Here is a 15169-nt window from a genome sequence, read left to right as displayed (position 1 = left end):
GGTCGAACCAAGGAGCTGCTAAGCGAGCAAGGTCGCACCGATTTCTCCGGGATTTCAAGGTCCGCCGTCAGTCACGGTTACGGCACGTGGCAGCCTGCAGGCAACCTTCCTTTCCTCCACGACTCCTACCGGCCAGCCATTGGTACAGTCCTAGGCCTCAAGGACCTTGGATTACGGTTGTAAGTGCACTGATACACGTTCACGCACCTTTTTTCCAAGCGAAATTCCACTTACTCAATCTGTTTTTTTTTGTATGTGCAGGCACACGCGATGCACTCGTTTTTGTCCAAAGTCTTCGGACGGAAGGAAAAGGACGCGGAAACTTCGCCTACGACTTTACGCCCCGGAGAACTGCTCGATGGTAAATTTGAAGCCATCTCACCCAATGTATCACCCAGTGCTGCCAATTTTCTTGAGTTAGAGGGATCCAAGACCGAGGGAGAGAATGGGAAGGAAAAGGAAAAGGAGAGGGATAATCGATTCTCCCTTTTCAAAGTCAAATCGCGTCCGTCCCCCCCGCAAGTCTCGTACAAGGCCCCGATACCTCTCCCCCAACTTTCGCTCGACTTTTCGACGTCGAATGGAGAGCCTTCGTCGCGCACACTCGAATCTTTCTTATCGGTTGACCCCGACGCCAACATCCTTCTGAGCGATGCAATTATTGGACGACGTCGCTTAAACCCTCTTGAGGCTCTTGTATTGATAAGGGCTTGTTCTCAAGCTATTGTAGCTAGAGGTAACGTTTTTTTCATTATCAGTTTAGATTTGTCTCTAACTATCGATGTAGGCCTCGAAACACTGGGTGTAATGCACCCTCATTGGTATTCCGCATCCCCGGAAGTCCAACGCAGACTACTATCCCAATTCATACATTCTATGGAACCGAAAACACCGCTAACCGCTATCTCACTTACTCCCGCGCTAGTCTCGTCACCTTTCGAATCCGAGATCGAGTCTACCCGTTCACCCCATGACGTCGCGGCCGTCCTCAGATGGGGTCTCCGTCACCTCCAGCTGGAGGGCGACAGCTTTGGGACCGACGACGGCTGGTACAAGGCTTTCCTTGATGCGGAAGCAGCCGCGGAGTACCCCCCTAAAGCCTTTTCAGAGAAGTTGGCTCCGGCCCTGCCAAAAGCGCATCTCGATCTCCTTGTTGCTACTTTGGAGATATTCTCCTCGCTCGCTGCACACTCCGAGGCCAACAGCACGTCTGGCAGCAAGCTCTCGAAGATTTTCGGTCTGTGGTTGTTAACCTCCAGACGCGTGGAGGACAAAGATGACTGGAAGTCTTTCTACGCCAGATGGGAACGCATGGGTCGAATGCTCGAACATTTGTTCTTATCTCGAATTCGGTGAGTTTGCATTTTTTATTATTATCAGCACGACCCCTATCTCATGATTCCTCAGCGATGAATCTACCGACCAACGCATGCCCGTTCGTCTACTCGAACTTGTACGAAGATACCCATATACCCAAGGACTCTCACCACCTACTACGGATGTACAGTTTTTATCCCCACCACACTTCACTACCCGACTCTACGACGCTCTTTACGTTCGCATTGAAGTCGAACTATCATCTGAGAGGCGCAAGCCTAAGTTGAAGGTCCACCCTCTCAACATTCTCGCCGACGCGTTTTCCACTAAAGTCGAAGGTGGAGAATACGCCGAGCTATGGGCGAAGATTACAGCTGCATCGAAGACAGGCAGCAACCCATCGCCTCTCAGCAACATCTTCGCCGACGAGACGATCCGGTTCCTCTCCATCGTCCCAGACAAAGGCTCGGAGAAAGCACAGGAGGCGAAATCGCCCGTGTTTAATCTGCTCTCGCCGTCTCTTGCGCGCGGACATTCCGCGTCTGTAGGCGAGACCGACAGACCTGTGTCGTCCCCGTCTCGCGGCTACTCCTTCTCTGTTGGCGAGCAGAGCAGGCCGTCGCATCAGCATAGCAAGTCCGCCACGGAGCCCCCAGCCACGTCTGCTATTGGCAGTGACTGGGTGCAGTTCTCAGCGTCTGGTTTCCTCGACTCGACGCCTGCAATGGCCCCGCTCGTGTCGACGCTATTCGACACGGATCTGGAGAAGACTACTCCAGTTACAACGACGCTTTCGAGGAAGTCGAGCAAGCGCGGCAAAGCCGTTTCGAGGAAGAGCGTCGACTTTTCGGCTGAACCTGTGCCACCCGTCTCGCCCCCTCCGCCTGCAGACCCTGTCAAGAAGGAGGCGACCGCCATTGTCCGCGCTACCAAGCTCGAAGTCATCGAGCTCGACGAAGCGTTCATCGATTTCTGGAGCGACTCGCTGCTCGATCCTATCACAGCGACATGGCCGACCTTTATCATCTGCAAGTTCAAGTCGACCCTCGTTCCGCAGCTTCTGTACGGCCCCGTTCAAGAGGGCGGCAAGCAGAAGACGCTCAAGTGGCTTGTTCTTGAACAGGCATTCACTGTGCGGCCCGCGCCACCACCATCGCCGTCAGCTGTCCCGCGCCCGGAATCTGCGCGCCCTGTCTCCCCTGCGCTCTCGACGTCGGGCAGAAACCGCTTCAGCTTCTGGAGCATGTCGCGCACTGCGTCGAGCTCGTCACAGTCGTCGCAGAAAGGCAAGAAGAAGGAGAGAGCGCTGAATGTTGGCGAGATGGGCGAGCTTATCGAGGAGCCTGCCGAGCAGGCTAAGCAGGAGGTTGTGCAGCTGAAGGCTGCGCCGTCCAAGTCCAAGTCGTCCAAAGCGGAGAAGGCGCAGAAGCCTATCGAGAAACCTGTCGAGGCCGCGAAGCAGCCTGCTGATACGACCGACACGCCAGACCTCGAGACGGCTGCTATTGCGGCTGGAGCAGCGATTACAGCTGCAATCGCTGGAGCTGCTACTGCTAAAGCTGCTGCCCCTGCCGCTGAGGTTCCGGAGCCAGCTGTCGAAACTCAGGCAGAGGCACCAGCGCCAGCTGTTGAGGAACCTGCCACCGTCAGCGAGACTCCTGCTGCAGTTGCAGAATCCGAAGCACCAGCACCAGCTGTTGAGGAGCCTGCACCAGTCAGCGAGACTCCTGCTGCAGTTGCAGAATCCGAAGCACCAGCTGCAGAAGTCTCTCCTCCTGTCACTGAGGCTCCTGCTATCTCTGAACCCGAAGTTCTTGCAACGGAAGTCGAGGCCCCTGTTCTTGAAGCACCCGTTGAAGCTAAACATGAAGCTGCAGTTGAAGAGATCCAAGCCCCCGTCTCCGAACAGCAACCCTCGACGGATGTGTCCTCTGTGTCCGAGGCTCAGGAAACAACTGTGGAACCAGAACTCACTTCTACGGAACCTCAAGCCCCCGTTGTCGAAGAAGTGCTTACACAAGATGCATCGACTGACGATAATGCAACTGTATCTGAAGTTCCGATCTATGAATCTCAAGTTGCAGTTGCTGATGCGCCATCTGCGGTGGTTGTTGCTGAAGCGGACGAATCTGCACCGGAACCTGAAGTTCCAACAGCTGAGGCTGTTGCTCCTGCTGTAGACGCTGACCTTGTCGTGCCCGAAGCTCGAGATGACTTCGTTGTTCCAGTCGCCACAGACGTGGAAACAGAAGTTCCAGCACTTGAGCAAATCTCTGAAGAGCGTGTAAGTGCAGTAGTATTGGAAGTTCAAGAGCCAGTCATCGAGTCTGTGCCGCCTGCTACTGCGGCCGAAGAACCTGTTGCCACAGCTCCTGCCGTTGTGGACGAACCTGCCGTTGAGGAACCTGTGGAAGAAGACCCTGCCGAGGTTGCAGAGGTAGTGGTTGAATCAAACGAACTCGAATCGCCCGTTGTTGGAGCGCCCGTCGCTGTTGACGAATTGCCATCTACGACAACTGAAACCGCTGCCGTCGTTGACGAAGTCGCCACGTCGAATGTTGAAGAATTTGCGCCTGTTGAGGCAGCAGATCTTACCGAGGCGCCAACCTCGATTACCGAAACTCCCTCAGTTGATGTTGACGCCGCGCAGGAGAGCATTGAGGAAGAACCACGGGTTACGGATAAGGAGCAAGAAACCACCGAACTAGCATCGCCAGAACCCCCAGCTGTCGAGGATGCACAGCCAGTCGTTGAGGAGGAAGTTGTGGTGGAAGAAGAACCGGTTGCTGAGCAAAAGATTGTCGAGGAACATGGGGAAGCTCGTGTAGAGGAAGAAGCGATTGTTGACGAGGCAAGTTCCGGTGCAGTAGAGGAGAAATCTGCCATTGTGGAGGACACACCTGTCGTCGAGGAGGAAGCGCCAGTTGTTGAGGGAACACCAGCCGTCGAGGAGAAAGCACTGGCGGTCGAGGAAGTACCAGTGGTCGAGGAATCACCAGTGGTCAAGGAGGAAGCACCAGTAGTCGTGGAGGAGGCGCCAGCAGTTGAGAAGGAACCAGACGTTAAGGAGGAAGAAACACCTGTAGTTGACGTTGAGGAAACACCGGCTGCTGTTGAGAAAGCACCAATAATCGAGGAAGCCGCAGTAGTCGAGGAAGCATCAGTGGTTGAGGAAGCATCAGTGGTCGAGGAAGCACAACTGGTCGAGGAGGCACCGGTCGTCGAAGAAGCGCCCGTCATTTCTGTTGCAGTGGAGGAGAAATCAGCTCTTGACGAGGTTGCACCAGTAATCGAGGAATCACCTGTTGTTGAGGAAACTCCGGCTGCCGGAGAGAAAGTACCAGTGATTGAGGAATCACCAGTTGTTCTGGAGGAAACACCGGCCGTTGTGGAAAGAGAAACCCCTGTGGTTGAAGAAACGGCGCCCGTCATCGAGAATATTCCTATCGTGGAGGCGCCACCAACACCAGTGATTGAGGACCACATCCAGGATGCCGAGCCTCTTGCAACCCATGCTGAGGAGCCTGTTGCGGAGCATTCAGTTTCAGGCACTGATGTAGAGGTACCAGAGGTTGTTCAAACGGTGGATGTTCCAACACTGTCAACCGTTATTCAAACTGCTGAGGAAGATTCTGTAACCCTCGCTGACCCGTCTTCGGTTCCTGTCGAAATCGGCACCTCAACTGTTTCTGAACATGAACAGGAATCTCAATCAGTCACGTTGGAAGAAGCCATCGCCGAGGCTCAAGCCGCACCCATCGTTGAGCAAGCTATAGCTCAGCAAAATGAACCCGAGGCTACTCAAGCTCTTTCTGAGACCCCATCTGCGGAGCCTGATTCGTGGGTCACCATCGACAAGATCGCCTCTGATACCGAACCCGAAGCTTCTGCAGATTCCGAGCCGACAGAAGTCATCATTCCGGTTGAGGAGATTGTTCCTTCTCAGGTTTTGAATGCCATTCCTCCGCTCGACGACGAACTCAATGCAGAAGAGGCGGAGGTACTGGAGCATGCATCCTCCGATATTCTGGAGGAATCATCCTTCGAAGTCAATCCCGCTGATCACTCTGGAGATGAAGTTCAGCCTGATCACGTCGCAGAACACAATCTCTTGGCTGAACCAGCCCCTGTACCGTCGGAAGTTGCAGTCGATGTGACCGATGAAACGCCCTCCCTGGAGGAACCGACTTCAATTCAACTTGACCAAACCAGGGAGGATGTTGTTTCCGAGCCTGTACAAGTGGATGCTGTTGTCCCCGACGTTGAAGATAAACAACAAGAGGTATCGGATGCCGAGATTGCTGAAAATATTAAACCAAATGTTGACGATGTGAGTGTTTACACGATTACATTATTTTTCATAGTATTAATTCTGCACGTAGGTGCCCCCACTTCCAGTCGACAGCCAGTCTATGTACTCCGCTGAGACACCAGTAACGGTGGCCAAGGAGTCGACCGTTGTTGCTGATATTTTAGTTTCCGAACCTCAAGCTTTAGATGCTGATGCTCCAACCCCTGCTCCTGTTGCTGAGGTTGGCGACCTCCCTTCAAATGCAGAAATTCCTCCTGCTGTCGAGGCGTCTTCTCCAGTCTCGGAAGCTGTCGAACCCGAAGTGCCAGCTACAGATATCCTAACCCCAGTTGCCGAAGTTTCGGATGCTTCTAAACCTGAAAACCTGTCCCAGGTTCCAATTTCTGATATTCCAGTTACAGCTGAACTTGATGATCAAGTGGATAGATCTCTAGCTACTGAATATATCCCTGAATCAGACCAACCCCCTGTTGCTGAACACCAGGACGATGGGGTTGAATTACAACCCTTCAAAGCGGATTATCAGGCTCCTATCGTTGAGGCTCCTGCCGCGGAACCTGAGGTATCAGTCACAAAAGCTTCAGTGCGAGTGTCAGTTACTGAAGCCAGTGTTTCTATACAGCAGATTGAACCTCCGGCTACCGAAATAACACCTATCGTTAATGGCGAACTTCAGAATGTTAGTGCCGTTGAGGAGACTAAATCACAAGATACCTCTGCGGTCGCCGAACCCCAAACACTCATTGCGGAAGTTGAATCACCAGCTGTCGAGGTGCACGAGCAAGTCTCTGAAGAACCTGTCGGCGATGTCGAAGATCAAGAACCAATCCCTGAAGCCGTGATACCCCCTATCGTAGCACTACACGAATCTGTTGCTGCAGTGCCCAAAGAGCCTGTCGACGAGGCAGTTGCACAAGAACATCTTACAGACGTTGTGGAGGGACAAGATGAGGTCGAAACACCACATGTTGAAGTACCCGCGGCCAATGACGAAGCAACCTTGAATACCGAAGATGCAACACCATTTGTGTCTGCAGGTATTCTCGAAGCGCCAACTTCCGTTATCGAAACATCCCCCGCTGTCATCGAGTCATCGCAGACACATATTGAGGTATCACAGGTTACTGAGAAGGAGCAACAAATTGCCAAAGACGAATCACCATTCGTGGAGGAAACGCCAGCTGTTGATGTGGATGAACTGAGCGCCGAGGAGGACGTTGCTGCTGTCGAGCAGGAAGATATCGAGCCAGCTCGTGTGGAGGAACAATTGGACCACACTTTGCATTTCGAAAAGGGCGAGCCAGTTGTCGAGGAGGAAACACCTATTGTCGAAGGGAAAATATCTGTTGCTGAGGATGAAAATGTTGTTGTCGAGGAGAAAAGCCTGGCCACCGAGCAAGCGACGATTGTGGTTGATAAGAAAGAGGCTGCAGTGGAAGACGAGGTACCTGTCGTCGTGGAATTATCTTCGATATCAATTATTGACGACTATATACAGGATAATGAAGCACTTACTACTGATGTCTCAGAGCCAGTTGCTGATAGTCAATTCAAAGACGCCACTCATGACGATCAGCTATCAGCCGTGGAGGTTTCAGCGCCAACTTTGGAGGCACCAGTAAACAATGCTACAGCTAGTGAAGAATTCCCGCCTCAAGGCATAGCGGCTGATAGTGGTGCCGCTGCCGAGGAACCTGCTACTTCTGATCTCATTGTTCCTCAGGATAATGCTGTGGAGGCCATTGCTGATACTCCAAATGTTGAAGACATTTTAGGAAGTGATTCTGCTGAAATTACTGAATCAAATGTCGACGTGAGTTTTCTCTGTTCATGGTGTTTTGCGCATAGCTAACACCGCGCATAGCTTCCAACTATCGCTAAAGTGTCTCCTGTGGAGGATTCACAGGTTTCGGAGGTTGTCCAAAATGTCCATTCCAAAGGCAATGTAACTGAAGCTCATGTTGCTCCGATCGCGGAGTCCGACCTGGTTGTCGATGTCGTCCAGTCAGAAGAACTTGCAACTCCTGTTGCGAAAGTCACTCCATTCCCTGGGCCGTCAGCGGAATATATATCGAAGGAGGCTTCAGGTCCTACAGAAGACTTTCCAACAGTCATAGAGACGTCACCCATCGAAGAGACCTTGTTGATTGAAAAGACTTCGCCGATTGAGCAGGAAAATCCTGTTATCGAGGGCATGCCAGCCATCGAGGAGAGTTCTGGCGTGGAGGAGACTCTGGTCACTGAAGAAACTCCCGCCGTTAATGATACACATGTCATTGAGGAGATACCTGCTGTTGAGGAAGCCATTGAAAAGGCACCAGCTGTTGAGGAAACATTTGCCATCGAGGAGGCACCGGCCGTTGACTTGGAGGAGATGCCATTGGATACGACAATAGCCATTAAAGAGACGCCAGCTATCGAGAAGGCACCTGCCTTCGAGGAGACTCCCATCCTTGAAGAAAATCCTGCCGTCTTGGATACACCTGCTGTTGAGGGCAGTCCTGCAGTTGATGAGTTATCTTCCCATGCTGATACGCCAGCTGTTGAGGACTGCCCGGTTGTCTCGGATACGCCTCCTGTTGAAGACACTCCTACTATTGCAGAAACGCCTTTCGCTCCTGTTGTTGAGGACATTCCTACCGTCGTGGATACGCCCTCTGTTGCGGAAACTGCTGTTGTTGAGGATACGCCTGCTGAAGAGGAGACACCTGCGGAAAAGGAGACAGCTGCCATTGTGGAGACACCTACCGTCGCTGATACACCTTCTGTTGAGGGCATTCCGCCTGCTGTGGAGGAGACGCATATTGTTGAGGATGCACCCGCTGTTGAAGAAACACCTGCAGTTGAGGAGGCGTCTACCGTCGAGGAGATTCTTGTTGCTGAGGAGACGCCTACTGTTGAGGACGCACCTGCTATTGAAGACACCCCTGCCAATACGCCTGCTGTTGAGGAGATACCTGTAGTTGAGGAGACATCTGCTGCTCTGGATACGCCTGGAGTTGAGGATACGCCTGGAGTTAAGGAGACACCTGTGGTTGAGGACATCCCTGCCATTGAGGAGGCCTCTACAGTCGAGGAGACTTCTGATGTTAAGGAGAGAGCTACCCTCGAGGAGATTCATGCTATTGAGACACCTGCAGTTGAGGAGACACTTGCTGTTGAGGAGACACCTACTGTTGAGGAGACTCATGTTGTTGAGGAGACACCTACTGTTGAGGAGACTCATGTTGTTGAGGAGACCCTTGCAATTGAGGAGACTCCTGCTGTTAAGGATGTATCTACCGTTGAGGAGACTCCTGTTTCTGGGCTTGCTATTGAGGAAACAACTGCCGCCTCGGATACGCCACCTGTTGTTGACGATACACCTGCTGTTGATGATAGGCATGGAGTTGAGGATACGCCTGCACTTGAAGAGACACCTGCAGTTAAGGAAATTCTTGCCGTTGAGGAGACTTCTACCGTCGAGGAGATATCTGCCGCCACCGATACGCCCGTAATCGAGGAAACGCCTGCAGTCGAGGAGACCTTTACCATCGAGGAGACCTCTGCCGTCGAAGAGACATTTGCCATTGAGGAGAAGCCTGCTGTCGAGCAAACTCCTGCAGTTGAGGAGAAGTCTGCAGTCGAGGAGATGCCTGCTGTCGAGGAGACAAATGTCGTTGAGGAAACGCCTGCAGTCCAGGAGACACCTGCCGTTGAGGAGACACCCGCCGTTGAGGAGACACCCGCCGTTGAGGAGACATCTGTCATTGAGGAGGAGCCTGTTATCGAGGAGACACCTGCAGTTGAGGAGAAGTCGGTTGAGGAGACACCTGCAGTTGAGGAGACACCCACAGTGGAGGAGACATCCGCCATTGAGGAGACACCTGCAGTTGAGGAGACACCCACAGTGGAGGAGACATCCGCCATTGAGGAGACACCTGCAGTTGAGGAGACACCCACAGTGGAGGAGACATCCGCCATTGAGGAGACACCTGCAGTTGAGGAGACACCCACAGTGGAGGAGACATCTGCCATTGAGGATACACCCGCCGTTGAGGAGACACCCGCCGTTGAGGAGACACCCGCCGTTGAGGAGACACCCGCCGTTGAGGAGACATCTGCCATTGAGGAGGAGCCTGCTATCGAGGAGACACCTGCAGTTGAGGAGAAGTCTGCAGTCGAGGAGATGCCTGCAGTTGAGGAGAAGTCTGCAGTCGAGGAGATGCCTGCTGTCGAGGAGACAAATGCCGTTGAGGAAACGCCTGCAGTCCAGGAGACACCTGCCGTGGAGGAGAAGCCTGTTATCGAGGAGACACCTGCAGTTGAGGAGAAGTCTGCAGTCGAGGAGATACCCGCAGTGGAGGAGACACCCGCCGTGGAGGAGACAACCGCTGTTGAGGAGACATCTGCCATTGAGGAGGAGCCTGCTATCGAGGAGACACCTACAGTTGAGGAGAAGTCTGCAGTCGAGGAGATGCCTGCAGTCGAGGAGACAATTGCCGTTGAGGAAACGCCTGTAGTCCAGGAGACACCTGCCGTGGAAGAGACATCTGCCGCGTCCGATACGCATCTTGCTGAGGAGTCATTTACTGTCGAGGGGACCCCTCCTGTTGAGGAGATATCTACCGTCGAGGAGACTCTTGTTACTGAGGAGACGCCTGCTGTTGAGGACGCACCGACTCCTGCTGTTGAGGAGACAAAGACAATTGCTGTTGAAGAAACCTCTGCAGTCCATGAGAGACCTGCCGTTGAGGAAACACCTGCAGAGGACATTCCTGTAGTTGAAGAGACACTTGACGTTGAGGAGACATCTGCCGCCTCGGATACGCCTGCTGCTGAGGAGACGTCTGTTGTGGAGGAAACACCTACTGTTGAGGAGACGCCTGTTGTTCTAGAGATGCCTGCTGTTCTGGAGATGCCTGCTGTTGAGGACACCGCTGCTGTTGAGGAGACGCCCGCCATTGAGAAGACACTTACCGTTCAGGAGACACCTGCCGTCTTGGATATGCCACCTACTGTTGAGGACACTCCTACCGTCTCAGATACGCATGTTGTTGAGGAGGCCTCTGCCGTGAAAGAGGTATTTGTCACCTCGGATATGCCTGCTGTTGAGGACACTGCTGTAGTCTCGGATCCTCCTGCTGTTGAAGAGACTCCCGTCATCGCACAAACGATAGCTGTTGATGAGAGCTCTACTATTGAGGACATGCCTGCTGCCGTCGAAGAGACTCCTGTCGTCTCGGATATGTCTGCGGTTGAGTACACTCCTGCCATTGAGGAGACGCCTGCTACCGAGGAGACAACAGTTATCGGGGAGACACCATTGGTTGGGACGCTAGCCAAGGAAACTCCTGCCATTGGAGAACTGTTAGTTGTTGAGGAGGCGCCAGGTGCTGAAACTCTAGCCAATGAGGAGACGCCACCCATCGAGGAGCCTCCTGCCAATGAAGATTCCACTGTCGCTGAAGATACCTCTGCCGTCCACAAAACTGTTGACAAAACTCCTGTTTTTGAGGATACTCCTGCTGTCGGTGAGCAGCATGTCATCGAGCAAGCTGTTGATAATACGCCTATTGGTGAAGGAAATGTTCTTGAGGTCACTCCCGCTATCGAAGAAAAGTCTGCCGTCGAAGAAACATCTGGCATCGATGAAGCCAATGAGGAGACCCTAGCCGTCGAGGAAACTCCTGTCATTGAGGAGATTGGTATCGTCGAGTGCAAACCAGTGTTGGAGACACCAGTCATCACAGAAGCCAGTGAAGGCACGCCTGTCGTTGAACAGATTGAGGAGTCGAAAGGTCCTGTAGAGGTCAGCTCAGTATTTTCTGTTATTCGTCTGATATTCATGAAGTGTCGTTACAGAACACCCCGGAAACAGCCGAGCTCCCTGCTCACCAAGAACAAGAACAAAGCGATGATGTCGTGAATGACCCTACTCTCAACCTGCTGCCCGTGGATCCAGTAGAAGCCACACAAGATGCTTCTCTTTTTGTTGAACAAAATCTCACAGACTCAGATAATCCTCCTACAGAAGCAATTGCTCGAGATGCTCAGCCCTCTGAAGGACAAGCAGAAATTCTCAATATTGTGTCCAGTGTGCCCACAACAGAATCCATCATTGTTCCGGAAGATTCACGCACAGAAGCATTGGTCGATCTCCCCCCTGTACCACTCGTTGATGTGAACGTGGTCCCAGTCGTCCCCGACGACTCAACTCACACTACCATCCTCATCGAGGATGCTCCTATCAATGAGCTCCCGATAGTACACGAAGAAAGTTCGTCCCTTTATGATCACGAGAGTCATCTAGTCCAAGATCCTACCATTCTTTCTGGGTCAACTCCTGCCCCACATGTCGCCTTGAGTATATCTGAGCCGGACTTGAAGGATGCTGTGGAGAACTCTAGAGAGCGTATCGATGATGGTGAGCAGAAACTTTTTGATATATCCCAAATTAACTCGTTAAAGTGATTATTCTAACTATGGTTTCAGTACGTGAAGATGAGCAGGCCGTATCAACAGCTGAGGTGGTTAATATTGGTGGTATGGTTTATTGACGCTTTCTTAACGTGTAATACTGAATATCTATGGATAGAAGAAAAATCTGTAGGCGACAATACCTTGAACGAGGAAGGAAGTTCCCCCGCCGCTGCAGAAACACCCCTTGAGAAAGCAGACGAATCTCTTGTAGCTACTGACACGTCGACAACCGACGTTACGCCTCCAAGCGCTGAAATTGTTGTCGAAGCTCCCGCCACAGTCGAATCCAGTCATGAGGTCAAGCCTGCGCACGCAAATGCGCTAGATGATACGGTCGTCGATAGCGAGTCGAATCCGGCTGCTCAAGCCTTCGAAGTCCAAACATCAGCTCCTCCCGTGATTGAAGAAGTGTCACTCATATCTGAAGTTGACCAGGTTGTATCAACTGCCGACATCGACGTTGCTAATTCTCCCGCAGAGGTTTCAGACGTGGTGATATCACATTCAGTGGAAAGAACTATTGAACACACTCCTGAGCCTCCTGCTCCTGCTGTCGAACCAGCCGTTCCTGACCCTGTGGCGGAAGAAACTGTTGCTGAGGAACCCGTTCCTGTTGTCCTTGAAGAATCTGACGACACCTCGCCTGCTGTTCAACCAGAGACTCCATCTTTCGCTGAAACTCTCCCTCAGCCCTCCACGCTCGATGAACTTAATGAATCAACTGTTCAATCGACGGATGCTACATCTAACACTGACACGGGCGTTTCAACTATCGATGTCCCTCCAGTAATCTCGGAGCCCATATCCGAATCATCCCTGCCTCAGAATGACATTGCCGAAATCATTCCCACTGTTGAGGAATCAGCAACATCCGATCTTGGCACCGAACCTTTAGTTTCTGTGCAAGAACCTTCATCGTCTGAATTAGCAGCTGACGAGCTTACTCCACCCGCCACCCAGGAATCAGCAATGACCGAAACCGAGGAACATCATTCCCTTGATCGTGTTGAGAATGTGTCCTCTGAACCTGAAGCCAGTGCTGAATCTTCTACGCATTTGATTGCTGTCGCGGAACCCGTTCAGTCGACTGAAGTTCCCACACTCAGCACTGTAGATTCAGCTCCCGTTAACATCGATGCTGTAGCACCCGAAGAACCTGCAGCACAAGAAGTTCTTTCGACAGAGGCCCTCACCGTTGCTTCTGACAACCAGCACGACCAGGAAAATATTGAAACAGAGAATTTGACACCCGCTGTTGAACCCGAAACGCTTGTTTCTGAAAGCTCGGCGTCTGAGCCAGTTACCACTGGATCCCCTGCCATTGTCTCTGAGTCTTCGGAACCGTCTCCCGAAACTGAGCAAGTTGTTGTCGAAGCATCAGTACCCTCTGAGTCTGTCCCAGAGCCAACTATGTCTCTTCCCGTCGCCAGCGAGGCCTCTTCATCTGAGGTGGTAGCATCTTCCTCAGCTGGAGAACCAGCTAAAGAGGAACCCGCTGATGTTGATGCCATTTTATCAACGCCCGAAAGCGCCGTAGAACCTGCCGCTGTCGAACCCGCTGTCAAATCTGCCTCTGTCGAACCTGCCGTTGTCGAACCTGCCGCTGCTGAGTCTCTCGTCGAAACCAGCATTGAGGTGCCTGAAGCCTTGAAGGTTGAGGATGATGTCGAAGAAGCTGACATTACCATCAACTCCACACCAGCTGAAGACCCGGCGGCTATCGAAACTGAACAAGTGCCTGCGATTTCGATCATAGCTGCAGAGCCTGCCTTCTTCGACGAAGATTCACTTGATCCCACTTCTCCAGAGGAACTCGAAGATCTTGTTAGCCCCATCACAGATGTTTCGACAATGGATCCCGACGCGTCTTTCGCCACGAGTGGTCCGTTCGCTCTCGAGTCTGTCATTTCATCCATTGGAGAAGACGAAGAGGATCTTGCGCTGGAAGTTGACTCGAAGGTATCGGAAGCAGAAGAGGAGGTACTCAACGGCAATGGTAATGGCCACCATTTGGAGTTGCGATCCAGTGTTTCAGACCTTGTAGAAGGTGTGTATATCTGTTCATCTTGATATTCCGCCTCTGATCTCCTTTTTCATAGATCATGATGATCTCTCGCCTGTTGAGAATGCTGCTGAGGCAGATGAATCTGGTAATGGCAAAGTCCATGTTGATGCTCAACCATCAATTATCGAAGGTCCGTCAAACCACACTATTTTATTCAACAACTTACGTTTTAACTGTGCGACTCTTTTCCAGTTCCTTCTGCTGGACCCGAAACCACTGTGGTTGTGATTGATGGCGAACAACATGCAGAGAAAGTCGATCTGTCCGCTCAACATGAACCCAAAGGTATGTAGTTTCGTCCTGGACAACATTTTGAACTTATTAACTAACCTTTTTAGAAGGTCATGCAGATGCTGCTGAGGCCACCGACCTGATTGTTGCTTCGTCTACCTCCACTGAAGTCTAAATCTGACATCTATTGGTGTGATAACTTCAGCATTCCGATTGTTACGACGGACTAACACCTCCGCCTAGTGTTTCTAGTACAAGGACTTGCTTTCAGTTTACCCTACCAACATTTATTCTTACCTTTATGCCTTTCCACATTTTACTTCACGAATTTGTCTTACTTCCGCTCTTTCTTTTTGACGACCTTCACGACTTGTAACGAACCCCCCTGTGCTGTTATCTATCTTTGTTCTACTCCCGGATCTGTGCTTCATATCATTGGAATGTATGCTTTTTATTCACTCTATCCACTTGATACCTTCAGTCTACCTCATACCTTTGTCGTTCGATTATACATTCAGCTTTGTACTTGCTTCATTATGTTTTTCTCAATGCAAGTTTTGTTTTTATTCAGCTTTATTAGGCCGGTATTGTAAGAATTTTCCGTTGTGGATTCCAATGATGTTGAGGACTGAGAATACGCGCAGACTATCTCAAATAATGCAATGGGTGTTAGCAATTGGATTTGTTCGTTTGATGGATACAATAAATTTCGTACAGAATCAGTACTGGGCGTAAAGTCATAACGTCAGTCATACATATGTGCTGCTAGATCGAACCAAACC

At 51.6% G+C, this 15169-nt stretch overlaps 1 protein-coding gene across 1 annotated transcript; it reads left to right on the top strand.

The window, feature by feature from the left end:
* Positions 1-270: 270 nt before the first annotated feature.
* Positions 271-14562, top strand: JR316_0010606 (uncharacterized protein; the record flags this gene model as incomplete). The annotated part of the gene is made up of 11 exons (XM_047896272.1): positions 271-736; positions 788-1352; positions 1408-5647; positions 5700-7442; positions 7494-11420; positions 11474-12035; positions 12104-12154; positions 12207-14138; positions 14191-14286; positions 14349-14441; positions 14495-14562. The coding sequence occupies 11 exons, from the start codon at positions 271-273 to the stop codon at positions 14560-14562; spliced, it is 13743 nt and encodes a 4580-aa protein (XP_047744317.1).
* Between the last annotated feature and the right edge of the window lie 607 nt (positions 14563-15169).

The sequence above is a fragment of the Psilocybe cubensis genome, chromosome 10 (assembly GCF_017499595.1).
Source record: "Psilocybe cubensis strain MGC-MH-2018 chromosome 10, whole genome shotgun sequence".
NCBI classification, from domain to species: Eukaryota; Fungi; Basidiomycota; class Agaricomycetes; order Agaricales; family Agrocybaceae; genus Psilocybe; species Psilocybe cubensis.
The sequence above is the reverse complement of the archived record's forward strand: the minus strand, read 5'-3'. Positions and strand labels throughout refer to the sequence as shown.